Genomic DNA, 14,662 nt, shown 5'->3' with positions numbered 1-14,662 from the left:
AATTTTTGATTTCAGCACCCATGTTGTGCACAGACCTGCAAAAATATACCATCTTACAGTTTTTCACTCGGCTCCTGAGATATATTTTATTTTATTCTTTTTATTCGAAATATTTAAAAAAGGGGTACACCCTAGTGTACACACGTGTATATTTAGTGGAAAGCCACGCAGAACAAAAAGGAAAAAAAGGAAAAAAGAAACAGTGGCGGGTAATCGATGAACAAATCACCGCTATGCGACAAGTCGTTAATTCATAAACATATTAACGTTAGATTCTGCAGAAGAGCCGTACACTATATAATACATTTTTCCGTTTCGATGCATTCGACGATCGGCAAAAATATACGACGTCGCAGCTGTATGCGCATTTTACGTAATGTTCATCAATGCATGGCAGCAGCAGCAGAATTAGCAGACGCTGCGTGGCAATAACAATATAACGCAAAAAACGCAGTATTTTAGTTCTTGCTTTTTTTGTATTGTTCGAGTCACGCTATAGAGAAAAGAGCTGCGAAATAATTGGCTTTATCGGTTGAGCAGTGCACTATTGTACCACTCGATTCCAAATGCATGTAACACATGTACATACGACATTGATCAAGATGAACTACATTATAGTGGACTAGATAAAAAAGGCACTAATAATGTTGATAACCTTGTTATAGTTTTGTTTTTCGATTTTAATTATCATTTCTTTTTATTATTACAAATATCGCATTCATTTTACACATTGAATCGAATCTCATTACAGCTACGGACCTACATTTAATCTTACAATGCTGTGAAAAATAAATTAAGTTTTAGAAGTTAATCGATACGTCTATATTAGCATGGATTATAATTATTTTTTATATGCGTATATATCACGAGCGAGTTGTAATGAAATATCGGCAGGCTATTACAAGCTAAGCTCGCTGAAGAAAATATGCAGCATTACTTGGAGCTATCGACTGCGTATTTTCTTTCAGGCGAGATGCAGTTGGGTTTTTTGCTATCCTTACCGACACTTACAACCGTAATTACATCAAGAATATCGTCGATATAATTAATATCCATACACCTAAGCTTTTCGTTATCATTATTGTTTCGAGAGAGGGAAAAAACATTAATCGTTGTTACAATGATACGGTGGTGGTTGGTGTTTTTTTTTTCGTCCTCTTCGTCGTTTTCACGATGTTATCACGACTCATCGTCTCGCCGACTTTACTCGCAATCTGTGCGGTTGATACTCTCCGGCCAATCGCAAATGTTCGTCTCGGGATTGTAGTGGAGACCGTCGCGGCACTGGAACAGCAATGGTTTTCCATAGACGCATCTGTAGTACTGCAAACAAAAAACAACGAGTTATACACGATGAGTTAATTTTTATTACCGTTCTTAATTGATCTGTATCATATTTATTGTTGTGACGAGCTTTCACTCGTGCCAATGTATACTATGGAAGATACAAATGATACAAGAGTATTTTGTAAACGATACTTATGTAATTGTGTATAAGTAAGTCATTAGGAAGTAAGATATAGATCGAATTACATAATTGGCACGACGCGCTAATCAAAGATCGAATACCTTTTTTCCTTATGAGAGAAAATCAGGAGCCGTAATGAGTGATCGTAAGCGCTTGGAAATTGGCACTAGTCTAACTTCTGGTATGCTAATTGCCTAACTATTTTTTCGGTCGAGTGTGTATGCACGCGCAACAAGCCTCGCCAAGTCTAATTTCAATAATTTGAATAAAAAATTGTCGAAAGAAAATCGTCGATGACTAATTCTTTTTTTTTTTACGTAAAGCAAGAGAGTCGATGTTCAATGAAGTTGTATTAATAAAACTCGAATAAATTACGCTATACTATAATTATATATCTGCGTAAAAAAAGGAAACGCATTTCCAATTTTACGCGTTCTTTTCTCTCTCTCTAAAACGACGATAAATGTTGACTCGAACACGCGTACTGCAAATTTATTTTACCACGCAGTTGTATCGCACGCGATTGTAAGAATCGCTCACAGTCCTGTGCAATTACACAAGCGGGATTTGCCGTTCGATGTAAAAATGACTCGTGTGTGTGCACACCTTTCGTCATATCATAGATACATCTGCGCGAATCGATACGATAAATATATATATTATTGGTATTTGTATGAAACGAGTACGTTGTGCCTCGTGTACGGGCGAACTAATGTTTCTGGAAAGAAGCGGTTTGTTATAAGGTATAATTCGTACTGGGTCATCTAACGTTCAGGCTGGTTTATTGTGTATTGTTTGATGTACTCAATAACAATGGGCTATATGATTTTAATAAATTTGTTGATTTTTAACGTTGATACTTTCGATCTACTTAATTAGTCGATTTGTCCCGTTTTGTTTCTTTTTTTCGAAAAAACTAGCACCCACAGAGCATAATTACGCTTCATTATAGACATGGAACAAGTGAAACATGATCGAAGTGGTAAAATTAAGGTTTATCTACTAGTGTCTCTTTGCGTCGTTGTCTAGCGTGTCAGCGATCACGTTTCAACGCTCATCAGTAATCGATACTTACGGAATCGCATCGTTTGGCAGAGACAAAGTCCTTATCGGAGCATTTGATCTCGTTCTCGCTCTCGAGCTCATCGAATTCGGATTCGGTAGAGCCTTGGGTGGTGGTGCTGGTGGGCCGAGATGGCCTCCTCGTCGTCGTTATCGTCGAGGGTCTGCTCGTCGAGCTGCTCCAGCTTGGCCTGGTTGGTCGGGTCGTGCTCTCGGTGTCTCTCGTCGCAGTTGTGCCGAGGCCAGCTTCATTTGGATTTGGTGTTGTGCTTTTCGGTCGAGACCATTCGGGCTAAAACACAAATTTTAATATTAATGAAAATTCGATACATCGATTTTACACGTTCTATCGTAAGTCCTGTAGAATATCGGAAAGGAGATCCTTTAAAAAAAATAAAGTTTTGACCGCTTACCCTAGGAGTGGTGTTGTAACTTGGGGTAGGAACTATGTAATTGCTCATGCCCTCGGCCAAGATGAGTGACAGATCGTTTTTGCGACCGCAGAGTCCGTGGAAGTCGTCCATGTCGATGGCCCAGGTCATTGCGCCCAAGTAGCCTTTCGACTTGATCCAGTCCATTTTGATTTTCAAACTCTCCGGGTCTTCGTAACCGACCCATTGAGTACCTTTAACAAATAAAATTTATCATTTTTGTACAAGAGCTTTTACAAATTTAAAAGCGAGACATTTGCGGTTCAATTTGTACGAAAATCATATTCGAAATAATAAAATAAAACACGAAAATTTTTATTTTACAAACAATAATCGTAAGTTGTATAAAACGTATTTGATAAATATGATTTAAAAAAGCACGAATAAAAAATTAAAAAAACTGTATCAACAGAAAAGTTTTAAATTTTTTTTTAATGTAATAATGCATCGTTTTGTGTTTTTTATTCTACTGACACTAAAACAGCTTCATTACTGTTCTTCAAATATCAAAACTCGTTTAAAGCAATGAATAAAACATTGATGGTATTTCGCGTAAATGTGAAATTTTGTATCAGTTTTTAAAATTTTAAGTATATGTTATCGAAATTCGTAATATTGCTTTTTCCAAAATCAAGATTATCTATATTCTGTTGACAAACTTTTTTTTTTCTTTTTAATTCGTCACATGACAAAAGCTAAAGAAGCCGAGGATGTTTACTCGTTTGGGACTTGTAGTAAAACCATTTTTGAGTCACTGTCTCGTAGAAACGTTGACAGTCGGAGTGTACGCATGAATATAAACGCGAACGCGCCGAGATGCGATTTACATTTTAAAGAGGCAACTCTCTCAAAACGAGTAGGAGTGAAGAATGCCATTTCAATGTTTCTTTTTGTTGCTCGGTTCGCGTCTTAAATCGTGAGTCTGCGTGCACATTCGTTAAACAGGAATTCGTAATAGTCATTGTATGCAAATGCATACCGAGAGAGTGGAAAAGATGCGACGATTGCTGCAGAAATTTATAGGAAAAGTATAAATAGACTCGCAAGTTTATAAACATTATTCTTGACCGACGCTTACCTTTGTACGCGTAAGGAACTCTACCGTACTCGTCCCACTTTTTCGTCCAGCCACCATTAGGATCGTCCACCTCGGTACAGATCTGTTGAAAAATGTCAATTAATTTCTTTTGATTTTCTTTTACTTTTCTAAAAGTATTCTTTGGTCGAGACGATACGTTACCTCGTAGTAGGCAAGGAAACCCTTGGCACCGGTGTATTTTCCAGGCGCGCCGCCACCTGCTTCCTTGTTGATGTAAGTGCCGGGATTGTAGTTGGTATTGCTGTTACTGAGCGTGAACGAGCGCCCGTAGAACGGCACACCGACGACGAGCTTGTTGGCCGGGCAGCCCATGTCTTCCCACAGTTGCAAACCATCGTTCTGCGAGAGGAATGTCAATCATCAATTTCCCTCACCAAGTGGAAAAATTTTAAATGTTTTTTTTAATTTTGAAATTTATGTATACGTACAACGTTGAGTTTTTCGTAGGCCCATTGGTCGTGGGGTCTCTTGTAGAGTGGACTGTGCACGTCTGCGAAGCCGCCCCAGTTACCTCTCAAGTCGTAAGACATCACGTGAATCGCGTCGACGTTCCTTGAATAAATCACTCAATTAGTATACCGCAGCTGAATGTGCTTACTTTTCATAGTTAATCGCACATGGCAGAGTAAATGTTCTTATGATATAATAAGTTTGAGGTGAACGATCTCACGAAGCGAACATAAAAATGCAAATTTGAGAATCGTGATACATCAGAAAGCGCCAAGTTGTGACTTACTCGCAGAGCTCGGGTACGTGATAGCCCTCCTGGAGCCTGAATTTGGCCAGGGGCACGGCCATGGTGATTTCCCATCCTCTGCCCTCGCGATCGAAAGCTCGCCTCAGCTCCTCGACGAAGTAGAAGAAGACGTCCTTGTCGGAGAAGGAACCGCCGCGATCGGCCGCGCCCGGATACTCCCAATCGAGATCGAAGCCGTCAAAGTCGTACTTCTTCATGAATTCTGCGAAACAATTGCGACGATAATTCGATGTATTTCGATCTAATTTCACGTATATCGTAATAATGCGAGTTAATGGGTGCAATGAACTCACGAACGACGCTGCGTATGAAGGTCTGACGGCGCTCCTTGCTGTGCACCAGAGCGCTGTACTTGCGACCGCCCTCGGCCCAGCCGCCGACCGCCACCTCGGTCTTGAGGTGCGGATACTTGGCCTTGAGCTGGGTGAAGTTCCTGAAGCCGTTCTGCTCGAGATCGACCTCCGGATCGATCACGAGGATCTCCCAGGTGACGTTGCTCACGCCGATGAACGAGTAGATGAGGTGGGTGCACAGGTCGGCCGGCACGTCGTCGATCCCGTACTTGCCGATGCCCGGACGATAGACGGCCCAGTTGCTGAAGTAACAAACCACGCGTCCGGGTTGTTCTGTAGGAAAGGTGACAGTTTAAAATTTTGAATTTTCAGAGTTGACAAAAAAATGAGCTCTAATTTGTTGTACTCAGTACTCACCAGCAGAAGCTGTGATGGCGAATAGAGCTGCGAGAGCTCCGAGAGAAAGCAGGAGCTTCCCCGTGGATTTATACATTGTGGTAAAGTTGCTGTAAAAAGAGGCAGTGAATAGAAACAAATTATTTTTTCTTCGTAATAAACAAGATCTATAAACAAGATGTGAGAAATTTTCCTAAAGTTTTGGCATAAAAATGCATGGGATTTATACAGAGTACTAGTCACATATAGCAATAAAGCTCACGGATTGATTTTTCAACGTTCAGTCCATAAACCGATTGTAATTGTAATAGAATAGATCACAGTTTCAAAAAATCTCAACGTTGAGTAAATCCATTCCACAAGTTCGTTACTCGGTGAAAATCACATAATTCGAACTTATAAAATATGGAGTGATTGGCTAGTCTCAGCCGAATCCAATTTAAATATTGAAAATAGTCGCATTAATTAAATTGTTTTCAAGAATTTTTCAATTATGAGATAATTAACTTCAAATTTAACACTTTTTTATAGTCAGGCGATCAAAAAGCTTTTAAATTTTGGATAAATGTAAATTAGAGCCCTAGAAATAGTTTTGGTTATAATTAATTTCTTTGAGACGTCGGTAAACCCCATCCTTGTCTTGTCAAAAAGATAAAACAGTATACATACGTTACCGCTAGATGGAGGTTATTCGAGTTTTCAGAAAGCACAAGAGAATTAGAAATTTTAAGGAATAAAAATGAACCAATTATTGAGATTCTGTAACTCGACAATTTTTCAGTTGTTAAATAATTGTGCTGGGCTCGGTAATGAGTTTACAGGTCTTGAAAACACCTCTTCTGATATAGAGATTAGAATATTTTGTGGATATATTGGAAATATTAAGTGTATTAGAGTGCCATATTTCGAAAACGTTCGAATAACATAGCTGCTAAAAAAATTGGAATTACCGCATAATTCGAATTCGTATAGAGGGTCCCAGAACGTCTAATTATGTGAGTTCCACCATAGTTTAAAGAAAAGGAGTCATAAGTGTAGCTCCTGAAAAATAACGCTGGTAAATACGTTTTATACTACGTTATTCAGTACGATGTCGCTCGCGGCCGGACTCTCTGCGCAGCTCATCTGCCTTTTATATTTAAATTTTTTGTCGTATCAATCGCGAGCGAGCGAGGCAGTGGGCGAGAGCGCAACGGTCGCTAATAAAAGCCGACGACCGGTTTTCCACTTTAGTGATCGATGCGACGACGATGGCGCGCGGGCCGTTATAAAAGCTGCCCCGCGTCAAAGCGTGACAGAATCGCTCTTTCTCTTTCTCGCGTTTGCCAGCTCGATGGCACCGCTATATGAGCTTCACTCCCGGTACATGCGCGAGCCGCGTCGTTTGCATCCGCGATATTCTAGCTTGGTCCTTTTTCTCGTTCGCGTGGTTATGCATGAATAAACGATGAAAATATAGAAAAACAAGTTTATTATTTTTGCAACGATTCACGCGTGTTTCGATGTCATTCTCGCATTTGAAAAGGCGTATTTCCAAAAGAGAGAAAAGTCAACAATTTTAATCGTTTGTCAAAAGAAACTCGGCACATAAAACGCGCGAAGAGGCTGCGTCAGGCGCGCAGGGTCTCCTCCGCAAGTTCAAGGTTGATCAAGTGCGTATCGAATAATGGTCCCGCAGGTTATTGACTCTGTCACTCGTGAATGTGCACACACACGCACGAGAGCTGTATCTTTTGCTTTCGCGCGCGTGCCACGCACACATTTGCTTTTAAATCACGCGCCTTTTTCGCATCTCGACCATTTGCATATCGAGCTGAAGAACCTCCTCGAAAGTACAAACATCTCCGTGTTGTCTTTGTATGAATTGTGAGAAGAAAATCTGAAAAATCGTAATCGGCTGCACAATCGGACAAGGTTTACCTTCGAATAAATCGTAATTTACTTTATCGCGCTGCTGTTTAACAATTAAACGATTGTACCAATAAACAATACGATCTATGGAATCAACTTATTCATTACGATTCGAAGATAAAATAATAAAAAAAAAACATCGAGAGGCACCAACGTAACAGAAGCTGTCGGTTAAATTCAATTAAAAAAAAAGAAGATATAACAGTAGACGTCGTACGTAATTCAACAAGCTTTCAAAGATATAAATAACGTAATCGACGTTGCTCAATTCCTAATAATCGACAATTCGCGCGATAATACCATATCCTATTGTAAAAACGGCTCAACCACAAAACACGCCAACTAGCTTGATCTACAATGATACAGCGATGCAAATCGTTCGACGCTTAATTCGAGAAAATACAAAAGGTCGTCTCGTGGTGGCGAAAATTGCTTTACTGCAAGGCTATGTGGCAATGTGAATTTTCGTATCTAAAAATTGCGTACGAATACAATTATGAGCGCACATGGGCTCTATGCACCAAAGGATGCATTATTGATAGCTACGCAATACCTTCACCTACTTAATTTTCTGTCTAAATCGTTTTGTTGCTTTGTTTTGATTGTTAAATTGGTCAATGCATTGTAAAACGAACAAGTTTATTTCTTGATACGGCGTGGCTTTTATAAATAATTATTCTACAGTCGAGCTCTAATCGGAATTAAATTATTCATTTTCCTGTACTCGCGAAGGCTGTGTGTTATTTCCGTCGCATCTGCAAATAATTTACGCGTAAATATATTTATGCATAAATAACAGCGTTTGTTTTTGAATATTTTTAAGTGAATTTTTACCACTCGTCGCAGATGCGATTTTGATAATTAAAAAAAGGTCGAGGGGACAAAACTTATATAGCCTTTGATAAAAGCTTTCATGCAATACTTCGGTATGTCAGACTTTAAAAATTCATTAATTTTTTATTTATATTGATTTCACATTGACTAGCACTCGTCACCGATAAAAAACAAAACAAAAATAAGAATACAGCTTGACGTAACGTAAACAAAAGCTCATATATATCGCGAATGAAAAAAAAACATTCCTTTTTCAGAACGTGCATTATACCGTACAACTATACAAAAGCACCAAGTAATTAAAATTCAAAGTGCATCAAACGCAAAACCTTCGTGATAACTTTTATATACGTGTATACTTGAAACATCGTCTGAATGCGAAATTTTTCAAAGAAGGATCCAAATGAGCTCTGGGTAAAAACGCGCGTGTACAACGTGTTGCATTACTTTTATAACTTTGTATTTACATTTAGAAACCCTATCAACATTATTTAATATAATTTTTTACTTTAATAACGAAATGTTTGCACACTTATTATCGTATCTCGTTCAAACAGATAAAGCCAATCTTTCGGAAGAATTAGATATGATCCGAACATAAGAGTTATATCGTTTTACACATTAGTATTTCCGCACTAAAAATATTATGCAGATAACAAAATAATTAAGTTGTTTTAGCAACATAATCGTGTGTCAACACTCTACTCGGTTTTGTCAATTTACGGAAATTAAATTTATACGTAGTGTAAAAGGTTAATGTAAACACTTGCCGGAAATTGAAGCGATTCGAATGAATCATTAAAATAAAAAGCAAATGATGAATTCACGTAGATATAGCTCGGTCCACATACATCCGCTCAATAAAAAAATAATGTCAGTCATAGAAATAATTTACACCGAGTACTATGCACTCAATTTTCGGTGAATTTAAACTTTTCCAAATAATACGACTTAGTTGTAATTATAATTTTTCAATTTAAATGTTACGAATTTTCTTCCACAACCACAGGAAAGTAATTACCTAGGCAAAATGTATGAAGTGCGAGAAAGTTTACTCACCTCGGTGGTGAGCCGACACCAGAGAGGAATCTAATGAAACTTGTGCCGGGATGGATAAGCAAAATTACAAGCGCAAAGTAGTCTCGTGTCACCGACTTCTTATAGTCTCTCTCAGGAGCCTGATTATAATTCAGGTGCAGGGACCAGATCGTGATTGGCTGGTTCGTCGACCTCCTCCTTCCCCAGAGCGAGTGTCGCACCCACTCTTCTCTTCGCTTCTTCTTCGTCGTCATCTTCTCTCTCGCGCGCTCTTCGTTTTCGTCTTGATGCCGTTTTTGCCGCTATACACGAAGTTGAACGAATTTACGCTCGTGCCAACTCGACTGTGTGCCTTTTTGTTTACTGCTTTAGAGGCGTATACACCATGTCAGAAGATTAAGATCGATGCGTTTATGGAAAATTTTTGTTATTTTCCATCGCGATTGTTGAGCTTGAGCGTATTTTTAAAGAAAATACTGATTATTTTCAAAGTCCGATGAATATTAATAACAGTAGAGTAGCCACCTTACATTGTTATGGTTTTTTTATTTTTATCTAATACTTTTTTTATCAAAGTATTATCAAATAAATTAATAATTAGTACGTTTAATTTTTCTATACTTCGTGGTCAACTTAATTTAAATTATGAAAATTTGGAACATTTTTGATTGAATCAGTAGTGATCTAATATCATTTCACTAAATTACTTTTTCCTGTAATAATTATATCATTTAGTTTTTTTAGTTCAAATTTTGAGTTTGCACTGTCATCCAATTATGCAATCGAGGGGAAATTTTTCTTCGCTTGTCCATCAAATTAAGGCTCTGAATACCACAAGCAATGGTCATAGTTTGCTATTATACAATAACGAATGACACGTGAAAATTTAAGTTAAATAATATACTCCTTATGGCACTCATCCATTTCCGCTTTACACATTTTTTGCCATAAAACCCAAATGATTCAGTCTTGTCAAAATATTGATGAAATTGTTGATTTAAATTTTTGTAGGTGTGACTGAATGTTTATTTTTTTGTTTGTTATTGAAAGATTTTTTTCTCGAACTTATGACAAAAATTTCCCGAAATTCAATGTCATCGGGCCGTTACAATCATGATTAATATACTTATATATGATCTGTCTATCACGAATGTATGCACCTGGTTAATAAAAATCACGATCATTAAATATTATGCATTTTTCAAATTATCACGTGCAATTTTGAGAGAAAGTAGCGCGTGGCGCATGAACTAAGTGTGCCTGCATCGATGAGGGTGCAATTGAATTATGTCTTTGAAGAAATGTAATCATCGAAGGAAAGTAATGATTGGAGATTACTTTGATTAAGTCACCTCGTACTTGTGACGCTAAGTGTTATACATTGTTGTTTTCGGATAAAACAATAAAAACATCTTGATCTTTCTTATCTGTTCATTTGTCATAACGTAAATTATTTCTAAATAAAAAAAATATTGATTACGGTATTGAAAAATATCAGTTCTTTTTTTGTTACTTTATTTACTTATCTAAGATGGGGTTAATCCGCGAGATGAGTCCACAAATAGATCAGTAGATACAATGTTATATTTATGATGATTTTATTCAAATAACAATTATTTAAAAAGTGACTACGACTAATGAATAATCTTCAATATTCCCCATATTATTCTCTTACGTAAAAGTGGTCTCTATAATTTTTAGAGTACTAATATATGTTTCTACCAAATACTTTTCTTTCAGAGTGCTATATTAAACGATTATCGATTATTATGATTATATTATCTTTAGCATGCATATATATATGTCATCGATCACGCAATTTGTTTAATACAAAATTTACAGTATTCTGTCTCATTAACGACACGCGCGTTTTTTTTTAATAAGGTGTCGATAAAGTGGAAAAAATCAACAACCTGTTGTTTTAACGATAATCATCATCGGAAACGGTTGCAGAGTTAAAAATATTGACGTTACGTGCGTTTTGTTATATCATAAAAAATGTTTCTTTATAAAATTTTCACTACGATCATCTTAAAGGTACATTTGTGGAAACGTAGATAATATTAAGATTCTTAAATTATCTATCAAACATAAGAATCACTCATACTTGATACATGGTGGTATTTACAATATACAAAAGAATTTTCATAGAAATACTTGAGAAATTTAAAACAAATTTTATTAATAAAGAGTATTTTTAGAAAATTTTAGAAAACCTCGTGCTGTATCAATGAATGTTTGATACTAGTTTATTGTCTACGACAAGTGTGCATTCATAAAAATTTGAAAAACATAAAGTATATGGTTAATATTTTTTTCTAATTACTCTTTACATTAAAAGTTTTTTAAAATCGGGTTAAAAATTAAGAAGATTGCTATTCATACCCTGAATTTTTCATTCATCTTTCACACCACTCAAGAGTTCTTTACACAAATCACGAGTAATTACAGCCGACGTAATTACTTTCCACGCTCGAAATTGTTATAATACATTTTATGTAACTATAATTAAGACATTTTGACATACATGAGCTTTACGTATCTTTAAAGCTGTACCGAAGTTATTGGTACTCGATGAGTATTTACTCAAAGGTAATAGCTTATGACAACTTAAAAAGTTTACTTTATAAAATTGTATGACTTATTCTTCACAAATTGTATTCAATAGCAATAAAAAATTTGATAATTTTGGTAGCAAAACTTTTTTCAAATATTTGGCACTCATCGATTTAATAAAAATTGTACAAATATTTTATCGTCCAGACTCACAAGTTTTTTGTCGATTAAAAGACTTCAATACGGATCATCATTTTTGAGTGCTGATAAAAATCAGACTTTTATAAAATGAAATCGGAATTTCGACTTTTTTTATTTTGTGAAGAATTACGAATTTACGAAGATAACAAAAATTATTACTATTATATACAGTATAATTAACGGTACAACTTACACCATAAAATAACATAATGTACATGAAAAATCGTTGAATATTCGTCCACCATCACGTTTCTCCGCACAATAGTTTTTCATAATTTATGTTTATTGCACGTGTGAAAGTGATTGTTTATTTTCGAATTTCAAGATCCGATGAACATCAATGAGATCCCTCTTCGATGCACCGAGCGACGCTTCAAACGACGGTCGTCGAAGAAAGCTCATTGATGTCGTCTTGGCTTCAGGAGTAGTAATTGTCGCGTTGCTGATACAGTGGCATAGGTGTAGATGGTGATAAGTCATCCGAATCATCAATGGTGGATTCATCGTCAAATGAGGAGACGTCAGATCGAGCATTGGCTGAAAAGTCATGGGTTGAGAGCAAGTGGTATTTTTTATTCAAGCTTCTAAGATTTCAATGACAAATTTAATATTATTGTGTTTATTTTGAGGGTGAATCAAGTACAAAAATAGTAAGTGCTGCAAATAAAACGAAATCAACCAAAAATAAAAGTAAAAAAGAAGCAAAAATAGGAACAAACCTGATGGATGGTAAATGACGAGCGGTTCCTATTGCGGGAGGATGGAGCAAGCATATCAGTTCAACGTGCCATGGTGGTTACCTATTATGCACAGCACAAACGTTCCAAACAACAACACTCTCTATCTAAGCCGGCGTTATTTAAGAATCATTGTCAATGCAGGGAAGCTGCTAGCGTGCTTGCTGCTCCGACGAGTTACCATTGCTATACAGTCCTTTTTTCGAGGTAATTGAAAATTCGTTAATTTACCATAAGGTCAGAATTATTTTTAAGACTAAATGAGACGATTTATTTTTTGTTTTTTTGATTTGGAAATTTCAACCGTAAAGCACCACTTCCGAACTTCATTGAGCAATGAGACTGGTTTTGCCGCTAACAAAGGTCTAGATAATTATTTTAGCGCAAACATTCGACATGATAATGCAAAATGCTTCTGTTGTGAGCTCACAGTTCGTTGAATAATGAAATTATCAAACGATTGTTCAGTGAGCATGAAAATCATAAACGCAAATACTTTACGAGCGTAATAATTTAATTTTCAAAAAAATCATGCTCGTTACACGCTTCTAAGTTCTATTTCAAACAAAAGAGAAACGAAATAAATAAACAAATAAAAACTAAAATAACTGAATCATGCATTATTATTAAAACGCGGAAAAAAACAAATCTATAATAAAAATATAATCGTCAGTTAGTTATTCTGAAATAATGAATGCATACCCGCAACCATCTTGCTTTTCTCCATAACTTGCTTGGCTAAAATTTGATTCAATTGGAGAATATGATTTCTTTGGCGTTTCTCCTCAGCAACTTTTTTCTTCAGCGTTTCGGATTTCTCGATATCTTCGTCGTCTAAGAAAATAATGGTACAATGACATAATAATTCAGTCGTCTGGAAATTTCCAAAGTTTTGTCATTAAAAATTCATACCAGCTCCATCGGCAGAGGTGACCGTAGTTTCCGACAGCATTTTCCTAATGGATTCGGCTTTTTTCAACCTTTGTTCCTTCTCTTCGGCCGACAGCTCCGGAGTCTGCATTGGAATATTAAAACGTGCTCGGTTTATTCCTGGCGTGTAATGTTCGTCGAATAAAAATGTAACATTAATTTTTATGCATCACAAACCTTTTCGGGTACGTATCGCTCCGGTATGAAGATCTTATTCGGCGCACCCAAAAGGCTATCGATTGTGCTCTCGTTGTACTTGAGTTCCTTGTGACTCAACGTCGATCTAACGACGTCGGGAGCATTAATTCTTGGCCGCAAAGCTCTCTCCATATCGAGATCATCGCGAGCTCGTCCCATGCCCTGAGGAAAGATGAGATAAAAACTTTAGAAATCGATCGATTAAAAAAGAAACAAGTTCGTGGTTCAAACTTTTCAAGTCATTTCAATGGCTTTCCGTTTCCAGGCCTTTTTTATATCACTAATTATTGATGAAGTCGATTTTCATTTATTTCAGTTATGAAAGAAAAACCATCAGTACATATATCTATGTATACCTAGAGCTATTGATTAGTAGGTAATGTACACTCGATTGAAGGAAGTAGTTTTCAACTGATATCGTACAAACGACATTTATACACTAGTTAAAAATGAGAGAACATTTAACAGCAAAAGCACTTGACTAAAACTGGATAAAAGCGCAAATGTTAGCGAGAGCGCATGCAGCATAAATGATGGGTAACGTGCACAACGCAACTTTTTAATAGATGGAAGTGAGAAATTAAATTCGCAATTATACGAAAGCTCCTTCAAAGCAATGAGAACATGTTTGTTCAAATACTCATAAACTATCATTTTTTTTAACGAACTGAAGATCAGATTAAACAGAATATAGTTTCCAAGTTTCATGAAAGACTGAATTTAAACTTTATATCTACATCTTAATTAGATC

The 14,662-nt window shown here is 36.5% G+C and overlaps 2 protein-coding genes across 8 annotated transcripts in view; both read right to left on the bottom strand.

Moving 5' to 3' along the window:
- Positions 1 to 701: 701 nt before the first annotated feature.
- LOC106650516 (endochitinase) lies at positions 702 to 9,387 on the bottom strand. The gene is made up of 10 exons (XM_014368556.2): positions 9,311 to 9,387; positions 5,528 to 5,616; positions 5,111 to 5,443; positions 4,797 to 5,019; positions 4,489 to 4,612; positions 4,202 to 4,399; positions 4,040 to 4,121; positions 2,944 to 3,155; positions 2,544 to 2,822; positions 702 to 1,323 (listed from the first exon to the last, which is right to left on the bottom strand). Exons 2-10 carry the CDS (start codon positions 5,601 to 5,603, stop codon positions 1,204 to 1,206), a joined length of 1,647 nt encoding a protein of 548 aa, XP_014224042.1. The 5' UTR covers positions 5,604 to 5,616; positions 9,311 to 9,387; the 3' UTR covers positions 702 to 1,203.
- A 1,312-nt stretch (positions 9,388 to 10,699) lies between these two features.
- Positions 10,700 to 14,662, bottom strand: part of LOC106650297 (protein split ends-like) — a 70,264-nt gene continuing 66,301 nt past the window's right edge. For 6 of the 7 annotated variants that reach the window (XM_023462431.1, XM_023462436.1, XM_023462432.1 and 3 more), the window contains 4 exons: positions 13,891 to 14,073; positions 13,696 to 13,798; positions 13,486 to 13,617; positions 10,700 to 12,583 (listed from right to left, as the gene is read on the bottom strand). In XM_023462431.1, the coding sequence (XP_023318199.1) occupies positions 12,465 to 12,583; positions 13,486 to 13,617; positions 13,696 to 13,798; positions 13,891 to 14,073 (537 nt within the window). In that variant the 3' untranslated portion in view covers positions 10,700 to 12,464. Of the gene's footprint in view, positions 12,584 to 12,765; positions 12,980 to 13,485; positions 13,618 to 13,695; positions 13,799 to 13,890; positions 14,074 to 14,662 lie in introns of all 7 variants that reach the window. The other variant, XR_002763620.1, reaches the window with a different exon arrangement.

This window comes from Trichogramma pretiosum, unplaced genomic scaffold (assembly GCF_000599845.2).
Source record: "Trichogramma pretiosum strain Unisexual culture from Peru unplaced genomic scaffold, Tpre_2.0 scaffold3, whole genome shotgun sequence".
Taxonomy (NCBI): Eukaryota; Metazoa; Arthropoda; class Insecta; order Hymenoptera; family Trichogrammatidae; genus Trichogramma; species Trichogramma pretiosum.
The sequence above is the reverse complement of the archived record's forward strand: the minus strand, read 5'-3'. Positions and strand labels throughout refer to the sequence as shown.